Source organism: Cebus imitator, unplaced genomic scaffold (assembly GCF_001604975.1).
Source record: "Cebus imitator isolate Cc_AM_T3 unplaced genomic scaffold, Cebus_imitator-1.0 Scaffold79, whole genome shotgun sequence".
NCBI classification, from domain to species: domain Eukaryota; kingdom Metazoa; phylum Chordata; class Mammalia; order Primates; family Cebidae; genus Cebus; species Cebus imitator.
This window is the reverse complement of record NW_016107394.1, coordinates 1,070,713-1,087,761: the sequence shown is the minus strand read 5'-3', so window position 1 is coordinate 1,087,761 and position 17,049 is coordinate 1,070,713. Positions and strand designations below refer to the sequence as shown.

The window sequence follows — 17,049 nt, the reverse complement described above, 5'->3', positions numbered from 1 at the left end:
ACGGAGGTGAGTGGCTGAGTGTCTGGTAGCCTGATACAGGTGTAAGATTTTTTGGCTTCTGTTTAGTACAAGGATCCTGCACTTGCCTCAGGTGTCCTATACGGATGCTGGTAGAAACAAGAGCCAGAAATAGACACAGGAGAGAGGAGAGAGTAGAGAGAAAAATACCTCTATTGAAAAGAGCTTCTAATATAATTGTGTGTGACTATGTTCGAATTGTTAATTTAAACAGAGATAATGGAACCAGTTGTACTCTGTAGTGATGCCCATCTGTATTCCTAATCTTAGAATGCAATGCTCCTTGCCTTCCCTAGCATCAGCTACCCATACCCAGAGATCATGGGAATTGCTTTGGGGAAAGAGGCAGGAGCAGGAAGAAAAAGGGTAAGGTCTTCTAATGTGATCTGCTGGAAGGAACTGTGGTCCAGGATGCCTCCTTTCCATCCCAGTGTTAACTGTGGCTGTCACTCTCATATTGAGCAAGTCACCTTGTTCCTTTCTGTCTCATCATCCCTTCATACATTTCCTGTTTTTCTGTTCTATAATATCTCCCTGTTCCACCACCCAGCCTGGGCCCAAGCAACCCTAGAAGAGATTTTGGCCTTCATAGTAGCTGAAAGGTCTGGGATAGAGAAATCAGAGTGTAAAGGACCTTGTGAAATGATGCACGTAAAACTGTTCCATTTGATGAGTGAGAACACAGTGTTTGGCTGGGCATGTGATTGTGTGTATCTATATATGTTATTGTGCAAAATGCACAAGCAAGGCTGTACTCAGAAGACACAGGGACATACATTTATGTAAGACATTGTTTTTGGAGTGTCTGTGCTTCAGCACCCTTTGTGGAGAAAATTGAGAGCTGAATAATCCAGTCATGAATGAGACAGCTCTACTTTCTTTCCTTCTTCCATCTCAGCCTTTTAATAATTGAATCAGGTTTTCTCAGCCCTTGAACTGTTATTCAAACTTTTGCTCCACCCTTGATCTGGAACTACACAGCATAACGACCACAAGTCCCCCTTGTCTCGCTCCCTTTGCACAGAGAGGGAAAGTGAAGCTGGAAGAGCATATGTTGAACATCATATTCCTGGATTTTAGGAAAGTGGTCAAGGTTGAAGCGAGAGCCTTGGGGTCCTCACTTCTTGACTCTCCTACTAATATTTGAGTTAGACCTCATGAAAAACACTCAGGATGAGATTTTACAGCACTGGGAACATATGCAAGGCACAAGATGGGTTATCATCACCGTGTTCAAAGGAGCCTTTGCCACCTCAGTCTGATTCAGTGATGTCTAGGCTGGGAGTGGGTGGCGTGGCATGGCTGCGGAGCCCTCTCCACAGTGAATGGCTAGAGACTCACAGCTTTCTACTCTATGCCTGTGAACCTTTTCTGCCTATACTCTAGTGTTATTTTCCTCTGACTCACCTGCCTACTGAGATCAGGCAAGGAGAGACTCCCTGCCTCCTCCAGATAGCTCTCCAGAATAATAATGCTCCTTTATGCCCCTCATTCCCCTGCTTTGCTCTGAATTATTTTAGCACTTGGTATAGGAAAGGCCTTACCTAAAATACATAAGAATAGGAGTTCAAATGTCAGGAATGAGGAAAGGAGCAAATTCTTTACCGTGGAGGTGCTCATGCGCATCTGGAAGTGACCAACCTAGAATTTAGCACTCACTCATGGATGCCCAAGGGCAGCCAGATTCAAATCCCAGCTTTACAGCTCACCAGCTGTGTGATCTCAGTCAAGCCACCTAAACTCTCTCAAACTGTTTCCCTATCTGTGTGCTCTGGAGAGCTTGATTCCTCCTTCATAGGCTGCTGTGGTGATTACTAGGGGAGACAGTTGTCTGAAGAGGCAATTAAACTACATGGCCACAAAACAGTGGTCAAAAGCATGATTCATTTGTAAGTCCTTTTAATATGAAATAGAGATCACCTCAGTAAAAACATTATTTTAGTGGCAGGCATGTCTTTGTTCAACCATATAAAGGGCACACTGAGAAGACCAAACAGACAAACTTACCAGATCTGAGGCAGGATGTGATAGTCTGGTCCTACAGGGGTTAGAGTGTGGAGAGCAAAAGAGCTGGAGTATTTATCCTATTATTAGCACCCTAACTGAGGGCAGCAATTCTCTGGGGGATAAAGACGCCAAAAAGACCCCTGGGATGCTGGAAAGAGACAGCAAATCGAAAGCTGGAAATATAGGCCCTGATGGGAGAGGAAAGGGTAGGATAGCAGAGAAGATCTATCCTGAGTGTGGGTAGGGGGGTAGGTGGAAAGGTCTTTGAGCATAGTCTTAAATGTTTTTGGCATAGAAATATATTTTAGAATGTTATACTAATTTTGTTTTTTTCTCCTGTCCCCTTCCCTCCATGTAAAACAAGCTTGTCCAACCTGCAGACCAATGCAAATTTGTAAACTTTCTTAAAACGTTGTGAAATGTTTTTGTGATTTTTTTTTTTTTAGTTCATCAGCTATCATTAGTGTGTATTTTATGTGTGGCCTAAGACAACTTCCAGTGTGGTCCAGCCAAAATATTGGATAGCCCTGATAAAATATTTGCTTCTTGGTATTTATTTAGGAAAAACTATTTTTTGAACATTAGTTCTTTATCTGTAAAGTAGGGAAGCAGTGAAAATTAAATGATATATGCAAAACATTTATCATTTTGCCTGGTCTCTGCTAAGCCCTCAATAAATAGTATTTATCTTATCAAATGTGTCAATCACTTATTGAGCATCTATTATATGTGAAGGATTATGCTAGATTTTAAGGCATAGAGTTGAAGGATCATGCCCCCTTTCTCAAGGAGGTCACAGTCTGGATTGGAGGATGGGCAGACATTAAAATCAATTAAAATTCAATGGGACATATGCAGACATAAAAAAAAAAGACAGAGGCTCTTTTGGCAGGGGAGGGATTCACTATTAAGAATTAGTCAAGGATTTAGAGTTTAGAAGGATAAAGTGGGCTTGAACAGAGGAATACACCAGGAAGAGGAAACAGCATGTGTAAAACCTGTAAGGCAAGGGACATTGGGCATTTTCTTGGGACACTGAGCCCTAGTTCAAAGCCAATGTTTTCATGATTCTTTCCTGATACCCTGGGACATACACAGGGTGTGTGTCCTTTCTCTCTATTGCCCATACAGCATCTCATCAAATACCATTTGGGTGATAAAGTTCACTCTAAATACTATTGGTATGATCTTAGGTAAGTTAAGAAACAGCTCTTAGCCTCTTGTTCCCCATTTTCAAAAATGGGGAAGGTTGACATGAAATAGCACATATACAATTTTTAGTAAAGTGCCTGGCACCTGGTAAGTCATCAGTAGATTCCTACACGATGGACTTTGTGAAGGCAAAGACCAGGATGAATTTCTCGCTCTCTGTTGGCATTTAAAAGAAGGTCATGATGTTAGGTACTGGGGGAAGGCTGTCAAAACAGCAGACTGGGTTCTAATCAAATGTAGTCTTGGCAGATATGAAACTTGATTTTGGACAATAAGTCAACAAACACACATTGATGGCTTATGTATCTGCTACTGTCCTGGAGATATAAAAATTGGAAATATTCCTACTTTTAAGGAGCTTTAAATGCAGATGATGAAGGAAAGACCTAGTGGGGGATGACATGGTCCAGATGATCAAAAGGAAGGTGCAAGCTTTATTCTGCAAACATTTAGGTTCTCTGGGAGCTCACAGAGAAATGACACTTCAAATATGAAACGTTTTGGGGATCCTGGGTTTTCGTCATTCTCCCACTTGGTTCTTCAGGGACTCAACTGATTATAAAGTGGCAAAACAGATCAATGAAATGATTAAAATTTTCTGCCAGCCTCACAATGATCAGAGCCAAGCCTCAGCTCTCCATTATCTTGATGGGTCTCAGGGACAGTCATAGATGTTTGGCATTAACTTGGGATATTATGGTGCACATTTTATTCAGCCAACAACTATTCTATACAATATTATTGAGCACTTATTATGTGTCAGTATTTCTCTAAGTACTACTAGGAATGCCATACTGAACAAGGAAGACAAAGTTCTTGTTTCATGGAACACCTATGCTAGGAGAGATTTTTATTGAAAAATCAATACATAACAAATGGATATTGAAAGTTCTATGAAGTTAGAATGACTGTTATCAAAAAGAGGAAAGATAAGTGTTGGAGAGGATGCGAAGAAAACAGAATCCTTGCATATGGTTGGTAGGAATGTAAAGTAGTACAGCCTTTATGGGAAATGGAACTGGGTATATGTCCAAAGAGATGGCTACACTCTGATGTTCATCGCAGCGTTAAAGTGCTATGAAGTTAGAATGGCTATTATTAAATGATATAAGATAAGAGGCATTGAAGATGGTATAGAGAAATTGTACATGGTTGGTAGGAATGTAAATAAGTATAGTCATGGGAAATGGTATGGAGATTCCTCAAAAAATTAAAAATAGAACTACCATATGATATAGCAATCCTAGTACTGGGTATATATCTGAAGGAATATGTTGAAGAGATATCTACTCTGATGTTCACTGCAGCAGTATGCATAATAGCCAAGATATGGAATCAGTCTTGGTGTCCATCGATGGATAAGTGGATAAAGAGAATGTGTTGTGTACACGTGCACGCGCGTGCATGCGCGCGCACACACACACACAATGGAATACTATTCAGCTTTAGAAAGGAGGAAATTCTGTCATTTGAGAACATATGTAAATCTGGAGTTTATTATGTGAAGTGAAATAAGCCAGGCACAAAAACACAAATATCGCATGATCTTAGATGTGAAATCTAAAAAAGTTGAACACAGAAGTAGAGAAAGTAGAATGGTAGTTCCCAGGTGTAGGGGTGTCAGGGTTGGGGAAATGTTGATCAGAGGAGATAAAATTTCAGTTAAAAGAAAAAAAATGTAAGAGACCTATTGTATAAAATGGGGAGTACAGTTAATGACAACGTATTATATTCTTAAAACTTATAAAGAGAGATTTTAACTGTTCTCACCACAAAAATGGAAAAGTATGTGAGGCAATATATATTTTTTAGCTTGATTTAGCCATTCCACAATGTATAGACATTTAAAAACTCCATGTTGTACATGATAAACATATACAATTTTATTTGTTAATAAATAAATTTTAAAAGTGCTGTGGGAAAAAAACAGGATAAGACAGAAAATGACATGGAGCACAGTTTTAGACAGGGTGGTCAGATGGGCCTTTCTGAGGTGACATTTGGTAGAAATCTTGATGAAGCAAGTGAACAAAGTGTGCAGCTGTAAGGAGATCAGTGCTCAGGGCAAAAGGAACAGACGTGCAGGCCTTGATGTCTGGAATGTGTTCGGTGAATTGGAGGGAAAGTATCGGGCCAGCTGCTGGAGTGGAGTAATTAAGAGGAGATTGTAGGAGAGGTAGCGAAGGTCCAGAGACCAAAGGGTATTTGTAAGCCATGGTGAAGACAATTTTGTTTGATCTGTGGTGGAAAGCTATTAAAAGATTTTGAACAGGGTTCTGTTGTACTGTGACTTAAACTTTAAAATATCTACTCTGAGTTCGATGTAAAGGACAAGGATAAAAGAGTTGTTATTGTTTCAAAAGTTGTTGTTATGGCCAATGCAGGAAATGATTGTGCCTTAGACCACAGTGGCAGCAGGGAGGCAATGAGAAGGGATTACACTTGGGATATGCTATGAAGGTCCAGTCGATAGGATTTGTTGGTAGATTGATTCAATGTGGGGTTATGAGAATGTGATGGGCTTCAAGGAAGGCTCCAATCTGAGAAGCTGAGTGAAGGGAAGGGCTTCAGTACAATGGGAAACACAGAGAGAAAGGTAGAATTAAAAGGGTGGAGGGAGAGAGGAATCAGTTCTGTTTTGGACATGTAAGGTTGGTCATGTATATTAGATAAAAAGATGTTAGAAAAGAAAATAATTTACCAATTTGAAGTTCAGGGGAGATATATAAGTTGAAGATATAGAGTTGGGAGTTATTAAAGTAGATAATTAAAGCCATGAAAAATAATGAAAATACCTACAAATCAGTATGCAAAGAGAAGAGACTCAGAGGAGAGGAAAAAAAGAACTAGCCAACAGAAGACAATACTAGTGAAAGAAAGAAAACCTACAAGATAATATTGTTCAGGAAACCAGGAACTGGGAAGTGCTCAACTGCCAAGTGCTACTGGGTAAAATGGGGTTGGACAAAATGAGGATGCAAAGGCCTAAGAATAATACAACGTGTGGCAATTCCTCAAGGATCTAGAACTAGAAATACCATTTAATCCAGCAATCCCATTACTAGGTATAAACCCAAAGGATTATAAATCATTCTATTATAAAGACACATGTACACGTATGTTTATTGTGGCACTATTCATAATAGCAAAGACTTGGAACCAACCTAAATGCCCATCAACGAAAGACTGGATAAAGAAAATGTGGCACATATACACCATGGAATACTATGTAGCCTTTAAAAAGGATGAGTTCATGTCCTTTGCAGGGACATGGATAAAGCTGGAGACCATCATTCTCAGCAAACTGACACAAGAACAGAAAACCAAACACTGCATGTTCTCACTCATAAGTGGGAGTTGAAGAATGACAGCACATTGGCACAGGGAGAGGAACATCACACACTGGAGCCTGTCAGTGGTTGGGGATCTAGGGGAGGGATAGCAAGGGGTGCGGGATGGGATGGGGAGGGATAGCATTAGAGAAATACCTAATGTAGATGATGGGGTGATGGCTGCAGCAAACCACCATGTATACCTATGTAACAAACCTGCATGTTCTGCACATGTACCCCAGAACTTAAAGTATAATAAAAAGAATGATACTATAGACTTTGGGGACTTGGGGGGTAGAGTGGGAGGGTGTGAGGGGTAAAAGACAACAAATATGATGCAGTGTATACTGCTCGAGTGATGGGTGTACCAGGTTATCACAAATCTCCATGAAAGAACTTACTCATGTAACCAAATGCCATCTGTACCTCAATAACTTATGGAAAAAAAACCAAACAGAATTAATTATTTGTGTTTCAAACAAATGGTGCTGGGAAAAATGTATATCCACATGCAAAAGACTGAAGTTAGACTCTCAACATATACAAAAATTAAATCAAATGGATCAAAGATGGACTATAAGATCTAAAAATATAAAACTCATATACGAAAACATAAGGGAAAAGCTTCAGGACTTTGGATTTGGCAATATTTTCTTGGTTATGACACCAAAAGTATAGACCTCAAAAGAAAAATAAATTGGACTTCATCAAAACTAATATGGCAACCTACAGAATAGGAGTGTTTGCAAAGCATACATCTAATAAGATTTTACTATCCAGAATATATAAAGAACTCCTGCAACTCAACAATACCCAGTAATCCAATTCAAAAATGGGCAAATAACAAACATTTTCTGAAGATGTACAAATGACCAATAAAAAAAGAGGCCCAACATCAGTAATCATTAGGGAAATACAAATTGAAACACATTGAGATACTATTTCACACCCAGTAGGATGGCTATGATCAAAATCCAGAAAACAGAATTAATGAGGAAGTGGTAAGGTTGGAACCATGCATGCTGCTGGTGGGAATGCAAAATAGTGTAGCCACTGTGGAAAATGGTATATGGTGGTTTCTCAAAATAATTAAATATAGAGTTACTTCAATCTTTCCCTAAGACAGCCTGGTATGTTCCACGATGACTGTCCTAATATAAGCTTGTGAACTTCAAGTCCGGATTACCATCTCTATGCGGTTTGTATCTGCTAAACTTAATTCAAACTTGCACAATGCAAACCCTGAGTAGAAGTCCACATCAACCCAATGTGTTCTGGAGACTCCAGGTGTGAGAGGCAAGTCCTTATTTCTGAGGGACAAGAGTTAGGATAACTGATGGAAGATCTGTGTGTCTCTGTGGAAAGAGAGGGAAAGTGACCAGAATACAGACTCAGTAGAAGCTGTTGGATTCTCATGTAGAGTTATTTCAGGTTAAAGGACTTAGAGGCTATTGGGAAAAACAACTTCCTTTCTCAGGACCATGGCAAAATAGCAAGCTCTAAGACCAGTGATAAGAGGACTTATTAATGTATTGGTCTTATTAATGGTTCATAATTGAATAACAACATTGATAATTATTCCTCAATGATCATTGGATCACCCCACCCAGTAAGGTGGGAAGGACTGGGATTATTGTCCCCACAACATGAAACAATCCAAAGAACAGAAAGGTTAGGTGCCTTGTTGAAGTCACAAGCTGAGACAAACCTCGATCTGTCACCTATTACCTTACTCACAGCTCTGTCTGCAAAACAAAAACATCCAAACTCCAAACAAAACAAAACAGTAATAGACAACCTTGACCAAGTTATGCCTGAACTCCACTTTTCTGAGTCACAATCAGAAAGCATACCCATAAGGGAGCTGCCTGTGTATTCTTAGGAGGCTCTATTTTGCAGTTTACACTGCAGGGGAAGAAGAGGAGGGTGGAGAAGGGCACACTGATTACTGCCTTGAGGGAGAGGCATGATCGAATACCCCAGAATGGTCAGGGAGTAGGGCCTGTAGGAAGCCAGAGGCAGGAATCCCAGAAGACTAGAGCCTGAAGCAGAGAAAGCCCCTAGAGTTGGCCCCAGAGAAAAGATCAGGCTCACCAAGGAGCCCTTTCAGGGTGTTCCTCAGGGACAGGACCTGTTTTGTTTTTCTTTTAGGAAAAGAGTAACCAATTATGACGATGTAGCCAGATCCTCCCTTTCCTATTCTCTTTCCCAACCATTCTCTAAGAGAGGAAAACTGCACCAGTTTTTCCTGAAGCCCGAGGAAAATGAATTGAGCTTCTTGCTGAGGGGTGAGCACAAACTGGGGCAATGGTGTAAGGGGAAGACCTGGCAGAGACAGGGTACTGTGAGACAGCTGACACAGATGGGGCCAGGGACAAGATGACCAGGGAGGGGTGTGTATGCTGGAATCAACTGGCTCCTGGGGCTGGAACTAGGTACTCGTGTGGGCGGGTCAAGTCAAGGGTGTATGAGCTGGGGGAGCAGTGAAAACAGGAACCACCAGGATAATAACAGAAATCAGTTAAAATAGTAATCACTAGAGGGAATATCCAAAGGCAGAGCAGAGACCTGATGGGAGAAGAGTGTTTAATATTTGAGGGGAATAGGCTAGGTCTAGAAGTTGAGTCACGGAGTGCACAGAGCAGAATCCAGCTCTCGCAGACCTCTTATGCTCAGACAACCCATCTTCATCTCAGGCATTACCTTATCTCCTGATTCTCTTCTCATTCATGTATATCTCTAACAGGAGAGCTCTCAATCCTTCTCAAAATACTGCCTCTGTAAGCTTCAGATCCTCCATGTCATCATTATGAGAGGAAACACTTTCCTGCCTCTCAGGCATCCACTCCTTTTTGTATTGTGCAGTAGGGACCTCCTCCAGAAAACCTCAGCATTTAGCTAAGACCCAGACCATGTTAGTCACTTCCCTCCTACTGCACATTCTGACCCACCATAAGTCGTAGCTGCTCGAATAGTCCAGGATAAAAAGAAGGTTGAAATAAGGAGGTGGGAAGGACAGGTCGGGTACATTTACTTATTGAAGTTTTCAGCAACAGCTAGTTACATCTTATAGCATGGTCTTATAGTGGTCCTATAGATCAGGGGTTCCCAACCCCTGGCCACAGACTGGTACCTGTCCATGGCCTGTAAGGAACTGGGATGCACAGCAGGAGGTGAGCAGTAGCTGAGAGAATTATTGCCTGAGCTCTGCCTCCTGTCAGATCAGCCAGAGCATTAGATTCTCATAGGAGCACAAACCATGCTCTGAACTGCACATGTGAGGGACTTAGGTTGTACCACTCCTTATGAGAATCTAATGCCTGTAGTAGGAGTCAGGAGATGTGAAATTTAGTCCTAGATCTGCTGCTTACTTCCTCCATGACTATCTGGGGACTCAGTTTCCCAAACTCATCATTCTAAGGTCCTCTCAGGATACAGGTGTGGCCTGCCACATAGATAACAGCACTGATTGAATATTCTGTAGGTGTGGAGCCCCATGTAATCTTGGGGGAGACAAAGCCTTCTTTTTGTTTTTTGTTGACCTCTTGGCTGTGAAGGCAGGAAACAAACATAAGACGATGACATGTAAGGACTGGACAAAGCACTCATGCCAAGCAGGTTCAAGGGTGTTGGGCCAGAAGACCAGATAAGCAGAGTCAGATGGTGAGTGGAATTAGAGGTACATTTGAATGGACACTGGAAAGAGGGATGGTTGCTAGATTGTTAGGCATTTTAAAACAGAATAGGGAAGCTGTGGGACTGAGGACAAATACATGGGGGGGCCAGGTGTGGGCAGCAGGAGCATACCAGCAGTAAGGGAGATGAGGCCACTCAGGGAGCGGGGAGCCCTGTTTGGAATTGAAACATATTTGCTTAGGATAAGGGTGACAACATGTATAAGAGGACATTCTTTTTATTCAAGAAATAGCAAGTGCCTCTGTGGGAACTAGTTGTGGTAAAGACACAAAAGAGCCCTCTCATCATGGGGCTTCCATGCTGTCCATCTCAAAGCTGAGTCCTGGAGAAAATGCACAGATATGTTAGACTTTGAGGCAAAGTTTCTAATGAGAGGCTTTTATTCTGACCTAGGTTAAAAACAGTGATAGGAAATTTCATGGAATTTCCATCTGTGGAGGTGAGTCTCCGTTTGGATCGGAGGGTGGTATATTATGCAGTGGCAAGGGAGGAGTCAGTTTCTCCAGGAAGGGAATCATTCATGCATTCATTTAAAAAAGCACTTTCCTGTTCCTAGTGCTGTTCTTTATGGCCACAAAAGGAGAAACAACAGACACTGGGGCCTATCCTGGGTGGGAGGAGCGAGAGGAGCAGAAAAAATAACTATTGGGTATTAGGTTTTGTACCTGAGTGATGGAATAATCTGTACAACAAACCCCCATGACACACATTTACCTGTATAACAAACCTACAAATATACCCCTGAACCTAAAAGGTTAAAAAAAGGTTAAAAATAAAAAGGCGCTTACTATCCACCATGTTCAGTAAAGTCTGAACATAGAAATGAATAAAGTCACAGCCTTTGTACTCAAAGAACTTGCAGCCTGATGAATGGATAGACACATGCAAAGGTAACACAGATGGTACCCTCATTGTGCTATTTGATTCAATGCATTAGTGAATCTTCACTGAAATGACTGAGAACATCTTCCTGGAGGAGTCTGAAAAGACTTCATCAAGAAGGTGGCAGGATCTTGACTAGGTATGAAAGTGGGCAGGGGAAAGAATTCCAGATAAATAGTGTGAGCTACAAACATTACTCTTTCAGGAAATGGCAGATAACCCAGTGTGGTTGAACCTAGGATGAATATAGAGGGGACTGAAACGAGTGAGGCCCACAATTTAGGCAGGAATAGGTTTTCACACGTTTGGTGATTTTTATTTTTCTTGTAGCAGTGAAACCTTATAAGTGGTTTTCAGCAGGGAAATATTACACTGGCCCAAATGCAATTGCAGTTTTTGCATGAGAAGTAATGGTAAAAACTGCAATTACTTTTGCACCAACCTAATAAAATATGTAGTCTGTCACACTGTAGTGGATGAGGTGAACAGGGGCAGAAAACTAAGGAGGTCTTTATACCGACAGAGGAAAGAGATGATGAGGTGTGAATTACGGAAGGCACAGGGCATAGAAGAGAGTATGAGAAAATTCAGGGGCAGGATTAAGGGCCACCATCGCTGACCGAGGAAGAGCTCCTTGAGCTCCAGCATCTGTGGAAGTCCATATGGATGGAGAATAATGAAGGGACGGTGGAAAAGATGAGGCTGAAAAGTGAGTAGCGACCAGACCATGCAGCATCTTGTAAACTAGAGTTAGAATGTGCATTCCATCCTAAGTACAGTGGTAACCCATGAAGACTTTAGTGAAGACCTAAGCATGATAGAACCTGCTATCTTAAATGTCCTTTTTGGCTGCAGTACAGAGAATGAAATATTACAGAGGGTACAAGATTCCATACCACTGAGGAGAGTCAGGAGACTTTTGTAGTCTAGATGAAAGATGGTGACTTAAATAAGAGCGCTTGACAAAGCACACACACAAAAGAGTAGGGACTAGGACATTTTGGAGGTTGATCACACTTGCCTTTTGAAATTGGATATAAAGGAAGAGGGGAAGAGAAAAGGGGCTGAATTAAGGGCTTCTGACCTAGCTATGGGATTGATGTTAGTAATACATACTGAGATAAGCTAGTCATGAAGAGGAAAGAGTTTGTGGAGAGAGATTTCTGTTTTGGCCCTATTTTGTTTGAGATGCCTGTGAGACCTCTAAGTGGAACTATCCAGTGGGAAGTAGGATGCGCTCAGAGTAGAAGCTATACATTTGAACATTCTCTGAATATTGATTTCTCTTGGCATTTTTACCACCTAAGAGAGCACCTAGAGAAGTATGAGAATAAAAGGGGAACAAAAGAGGAGACGAGAGAGAGGGTAATAAATAAGCAATTATAAGATCATGTAAGGGGAGAAGTGGAGATGGAATCTAGATTGGAAGGGATTTAAAATTAAGAGATGAAGTAGAGAATGATTAGCTTTTTCAACAACTGTTGCTGTGAAGGGAAACAGAGTTGAGGTGTGTTAGATGGTGAGAGATATAAGGCCAAGGAATGCAGGATTGTGCTGATGTCAAGAAAAAAAAATTTAGAAAAGGGGCAGATCTGTGTGGGGAGGGAGACTATTGTAATGACAAATAGCAGTTTTACACTGCTTTACAGTTTACAGGGACTCTTCTCTTTATGATTTTATCTTTCCTCACGATTAAACTGTAAAACTGTCATGGAAGATATGGTTATGCCTTCATCTATAGGTGAGGAACCTACATATTTAAAAATTTCAGTGATTAATACTAGTTTCCATTGGTAGTCTGATGGCACAATCACTACTTAAACCCAAGTCTTTATTCTTTAAGTTCTAATTTTTTTTCCTATATCATGGTAGTGAGTTTGAGTTGTATTTCTGTTAATTTGAATATGCTGGATTTATACTCCCTAGGGAGCAATGAGGTAGAAGCAGAAGAGTGTGATTTAAGACATTGATTCGGAGGCAGGAACCAGAGTTCTCAAAGCTGAAGTTTCATCTTTGACGTTTTCCAACTCTTCTGATTGTCAATGACTTAATCTTTTGTTTTCTTGAGTCATGAAAGTGTCTACATTTACTGAGCACTATGTTTTAGATTTGTGCTAAGTGTTTTAAAAGATCTCAAAATCCTCAAAAGAAAGTTTTCAGGCAGGAACTGAAAAGAAAGCTGGCAAGAGGTGGCACAGGGCAAAAATTATGGAAGAAAATGTTTAAAGGTTTTCAAGGGAAATGTCAAAAGGTGGAAAAAGATAGAACAATAAGGATCACAGATAGAAAAATACTAGTGTGAAGGGAATAGATCAGTCTTGCAGAAAGGTGGGTGTGGGGCATCTCTTCTTCTGAATGTTGTGAAGGCCAGGAAGGAAGGTGAGTGAAGGAAGAAGTATGTAGAGATGAAAGTTAAACTGCAGTTAGGTGAAAGTACAGCAAAAGGGCTTCTCATGTGCTCAAGTTACCTGGAGGTAGGGCTTTATTTGGAGGAATTTCTGAGTGTCAAATAAGGACTTATGAAACCCTGCTAGAAAAAAAAATAATCTAAAGAACTTGTAGGGAAGTGAATTATTACAGAGTGTTGTGTATTTTTCATATGATCAAGACTGATATTTCAGGGCAGAAACTCTTTCATACCTGGGAGTGTAGTTTGAATTGGGAGGCAATAGGAAGACAGTGACAGTAACTGTTTATGGGTATGATTTGAATTAAGCAGCAATTTGTATTCTTTACAAAGATGCTTTTGGCCATATGCAGACCACAAAAGGCTCTTCTCCTCCACTTGATTTCTCAATAAGCCTGCTTTGTAATACTAGCTTTATTGGCATTAAATGTTCTGAGCACCCAGTGATTTTAAAAGCACCTAAAAGGCAAGGACCATGCATAATATTTGATGAAACATATTATGATGATTTTCTAATTTCTTTTAATGTCTAAAAATGAGGATAAGAACTAATCTTCCCACAAGAATGACCAGAGTTGTGAGCATTGTAATTCTGATATTGAATATTCCCTGGAAGGGCACTGCAGAAGCAGATAAGGAGGAAGAGAATTTCCAGGAGTCATGTCAGCCTCCAATACCACCTCCACACATCCAGCTGCCTTCTTGTTGATGGGGATTCCAGGCCTGGAGCACCTGCACATCTGGATCTCCATCCCCTTCTGCTCAGCATATACACTGGCCCTGCTTGGAAACTGCACCCTCCTTCTCATCATCCAGGCTGAGGCAGCCCTCCATGAGCCCATGTACCTCTTTCTGGCCATGTTGGCAGCCATTGACCTGGTTCTTTCTTCTTCAGCGCTGCCTAAAATGCTTGCCATATTCTGGTTTAGGGATCGAGAGATCAACTTCTTTGCCTGTCTGGTCCAGATGTTCTTCCTTCACTCCTTCTCCATCATGGAGTCAGCAGTGCTGCTGGCCATGGCCTTTGACCGCTATGTGGCCATCTGCAAGCCACTGCACTACACCACGGTCCTGATTGGGTCCCTCATCACCAAAATTGGCATGGCTGCTGTGGCCCGGGCTGTGACCCTGATGACTCCACTCCCCTTCCTGCTGAGAGGCTTCCACTACTGCCGAGGCCCAGTGATTGCCCACTGCTACTGTGAACACATGGCTGTGGTGAGACTGGCGTGTGGGGACACTCGCTTCAACAATATCTATGGCATTGCTGTGGCCATGTTGATTGTGGTGTTGGACCTGCTCTTTGTTATCTTGTCTTATGTCTTCATCCTTCAGGCAGTTCTCCAGCTTGCCTCTCAGGAGGCCCGCTACAAGGCATTTGGGACATGTGTGTCTCACATAGGTGCCATCTTAGCCTTTTATACACCTGTGGTCATCTCTTCAGTGATGCACCGTGTGGCCCGCCATGCTGCCCCTCATGTTCACATCCTCCTTGCCAATTTCTATCTGCTCTTCCTGCCCATGGTCAATCCCATCATCTACGGCGTCAAGACCAAGCAGATTCGTGAGAGAGTCTTGGGAGTATTCCTAAGAAAGGATGTATAGAGAGTGAGGTGGAGAAAGAGTGAGTTGGCTTGCATGCTGGATTTGGAGACAGGCTGTGGTAGGATGTGCAGGGCTGCCAGGATCTTAATGTTTAGTTTTTTCCTTTAAAAAAAAAATCCTGAAACTCAGAGCCACTGATCTGTTCAGGACTCGTGGATCTTTTTCCTCCAGTAGCCTCTGGATTGAACGTGCTGACTGTGCTGTCTCCTTATAGTGCCCTCACTCCTATCAGTAACTTGATAGTCTTGACCCATGGGTCTCCAGGGGACTTCTCTGAAAGACACAAAGATGCTTCCAACTTCATTTGCTTAAGACAATACTTTGAAAATCTGAGTTTCTATTCTTTGTCATTGGGAATTTAGTGAACTATCCACTCAGGACCTGGGTAAGGACCAACAGTACATCCGATGTTGGAATGCCTCATTCATTCTGACTAGTGATGTCCAGCTTCTGATGAAAGTCTCTTGGTGTTAGGAAGTTTGAAACATTCTAGGGCTGCAGGTTCTGAGTAAGAAACCTATGTTTGCTAGAAAATAATTTTTTCACTTAAGCCAGTCTACATATTCTTTGACTTATATTTACCAATCCATCTACATGTCCGATTCCTCTCATTAAGTACTTTGAATAAGACATGTCTTCCGGCTCTGTATCGTGCAACTCTTTCTTTGCGCATAGATGTATCTTATGTTTTTAAGAATGAGAATTGCTTATTTATTTACTAACTCCATCAAATCTGTGATAGAGGATGGGGATTTATATACTAAGTTAGGGATGCCAGACTTGTGTTTTTGTCCTAAGACTGAGAAGGAAATGATAATTATGATACTTTTCTCTGAAATTCTCATCCCAAGGCCCAGCATAGTAAAAGGAGAGCAAGACCAAGCAGATAGTAGCCAAGAATATTGATTTATGTTTCTCTTTTCCTAACTCATGTGAACTTACCTAGATAATTCTCTACTGATCATGGCAACACAACTAAGCTTTTCACACAAGCCCTGTACAAATGCATTGTTCTGCTGTTATCTTGTGACCCCCTTGTTTCCTCAGAACTATTGTTTAGGAATTATATATCTCTATCGCTGTATCTATTTATCTGTCTATATTATTTAGCCTTGAAAGATAATTTCCAAGCCTATGTCAGATGGGGTATGGAAGGTTGGAAGCTGTCCAGGAGGGAAGAGTATAGCAAGAACCTGGAGTTTTGCTTCCCCTTATATTCCACCTCTGCTGTCATAATTCCCTTTGACACAAAAACAAATAACCCAGAGAAATAATATATTACAGAAAATTTGCTACATGCTATATATATATATATTTTTTTTTTTGGGGGGTACATGTGATATTCTGATATATTCATATAACATAATGGTCAAGTTAGGATAATTGGAATATCCATGACTTTAAATGTTTCTTTTCTTTATGGTAGGAACATTCAAATTATTCTCTTCTAGCTACTTTGAAATATACAGATTGTTTTCTATAGTTTCCCTACTGATTTTTTGAACACTAGGTCTTATTTCTTATATCTAGCTGTATTTTTGTACTCATTAATCTCTCTTCCTCCCCACCTCCCTTGCCCTCCCCCAGTAACCACCAATCTGCTATTTTTGTGAGTTCTACTTTCTTAGCCATTCACATGAGAGAAATACAGTAATTGTCTTTCTGTGCCTGGCTTATTTTACTTAACTTAATGACCTATAGTTTCTTTTTTTTCCCCCCCATTTATTTATTTTATTGCATTTTAGGTTTTGGGGTACATGTGAAGAACATGCAAGATTGCTGCATAGGTACACACGTGGCAGTGTGATTTGCTGCCTTCCTCCCCATCACCTACATCTGGTATCTCTCCCCTTGCTATCTCTCCCCAGCTCCCCACCCCCCACCGTCCCT

At 41.1% G+C, this 17,049-nt stretch overlaps 1 protein-coding gene across 1 annotated transcript; it reads left to right on the top strand.

The window, feature by feature from the left end:
* The first annotated feature begins 14,175 nt into the window (after positions 1-14,175).
* LOC108307469 (olfactory receptor 52K2) lies at positions 14,176-15,230 on the top strand. The gene has a single exon (XM_017532832.2). It carries the CDS (start codon positions 14,215-14,217, stop codon positions 15,157-15,159), a length of 945 nt encoding a protein of 314 aa, XP_017388321.1. The 5' UTR covers positions 14,176-14,214; the 3' UTR covers positions 15,160-15,230.
* Positions 15,231-17,049: the final 1,819 nt, after the last annotated feature.

What these genes read in the sequence shown, in the direction of transcription:
- LOC108307469 (XM_017532832.2), top strand. Translation starts at nt 14,215, where the DNA reads ATGTCAGCCTCCAATACCACCTCCACACATCCAGCTGCCTTCTTGTTG.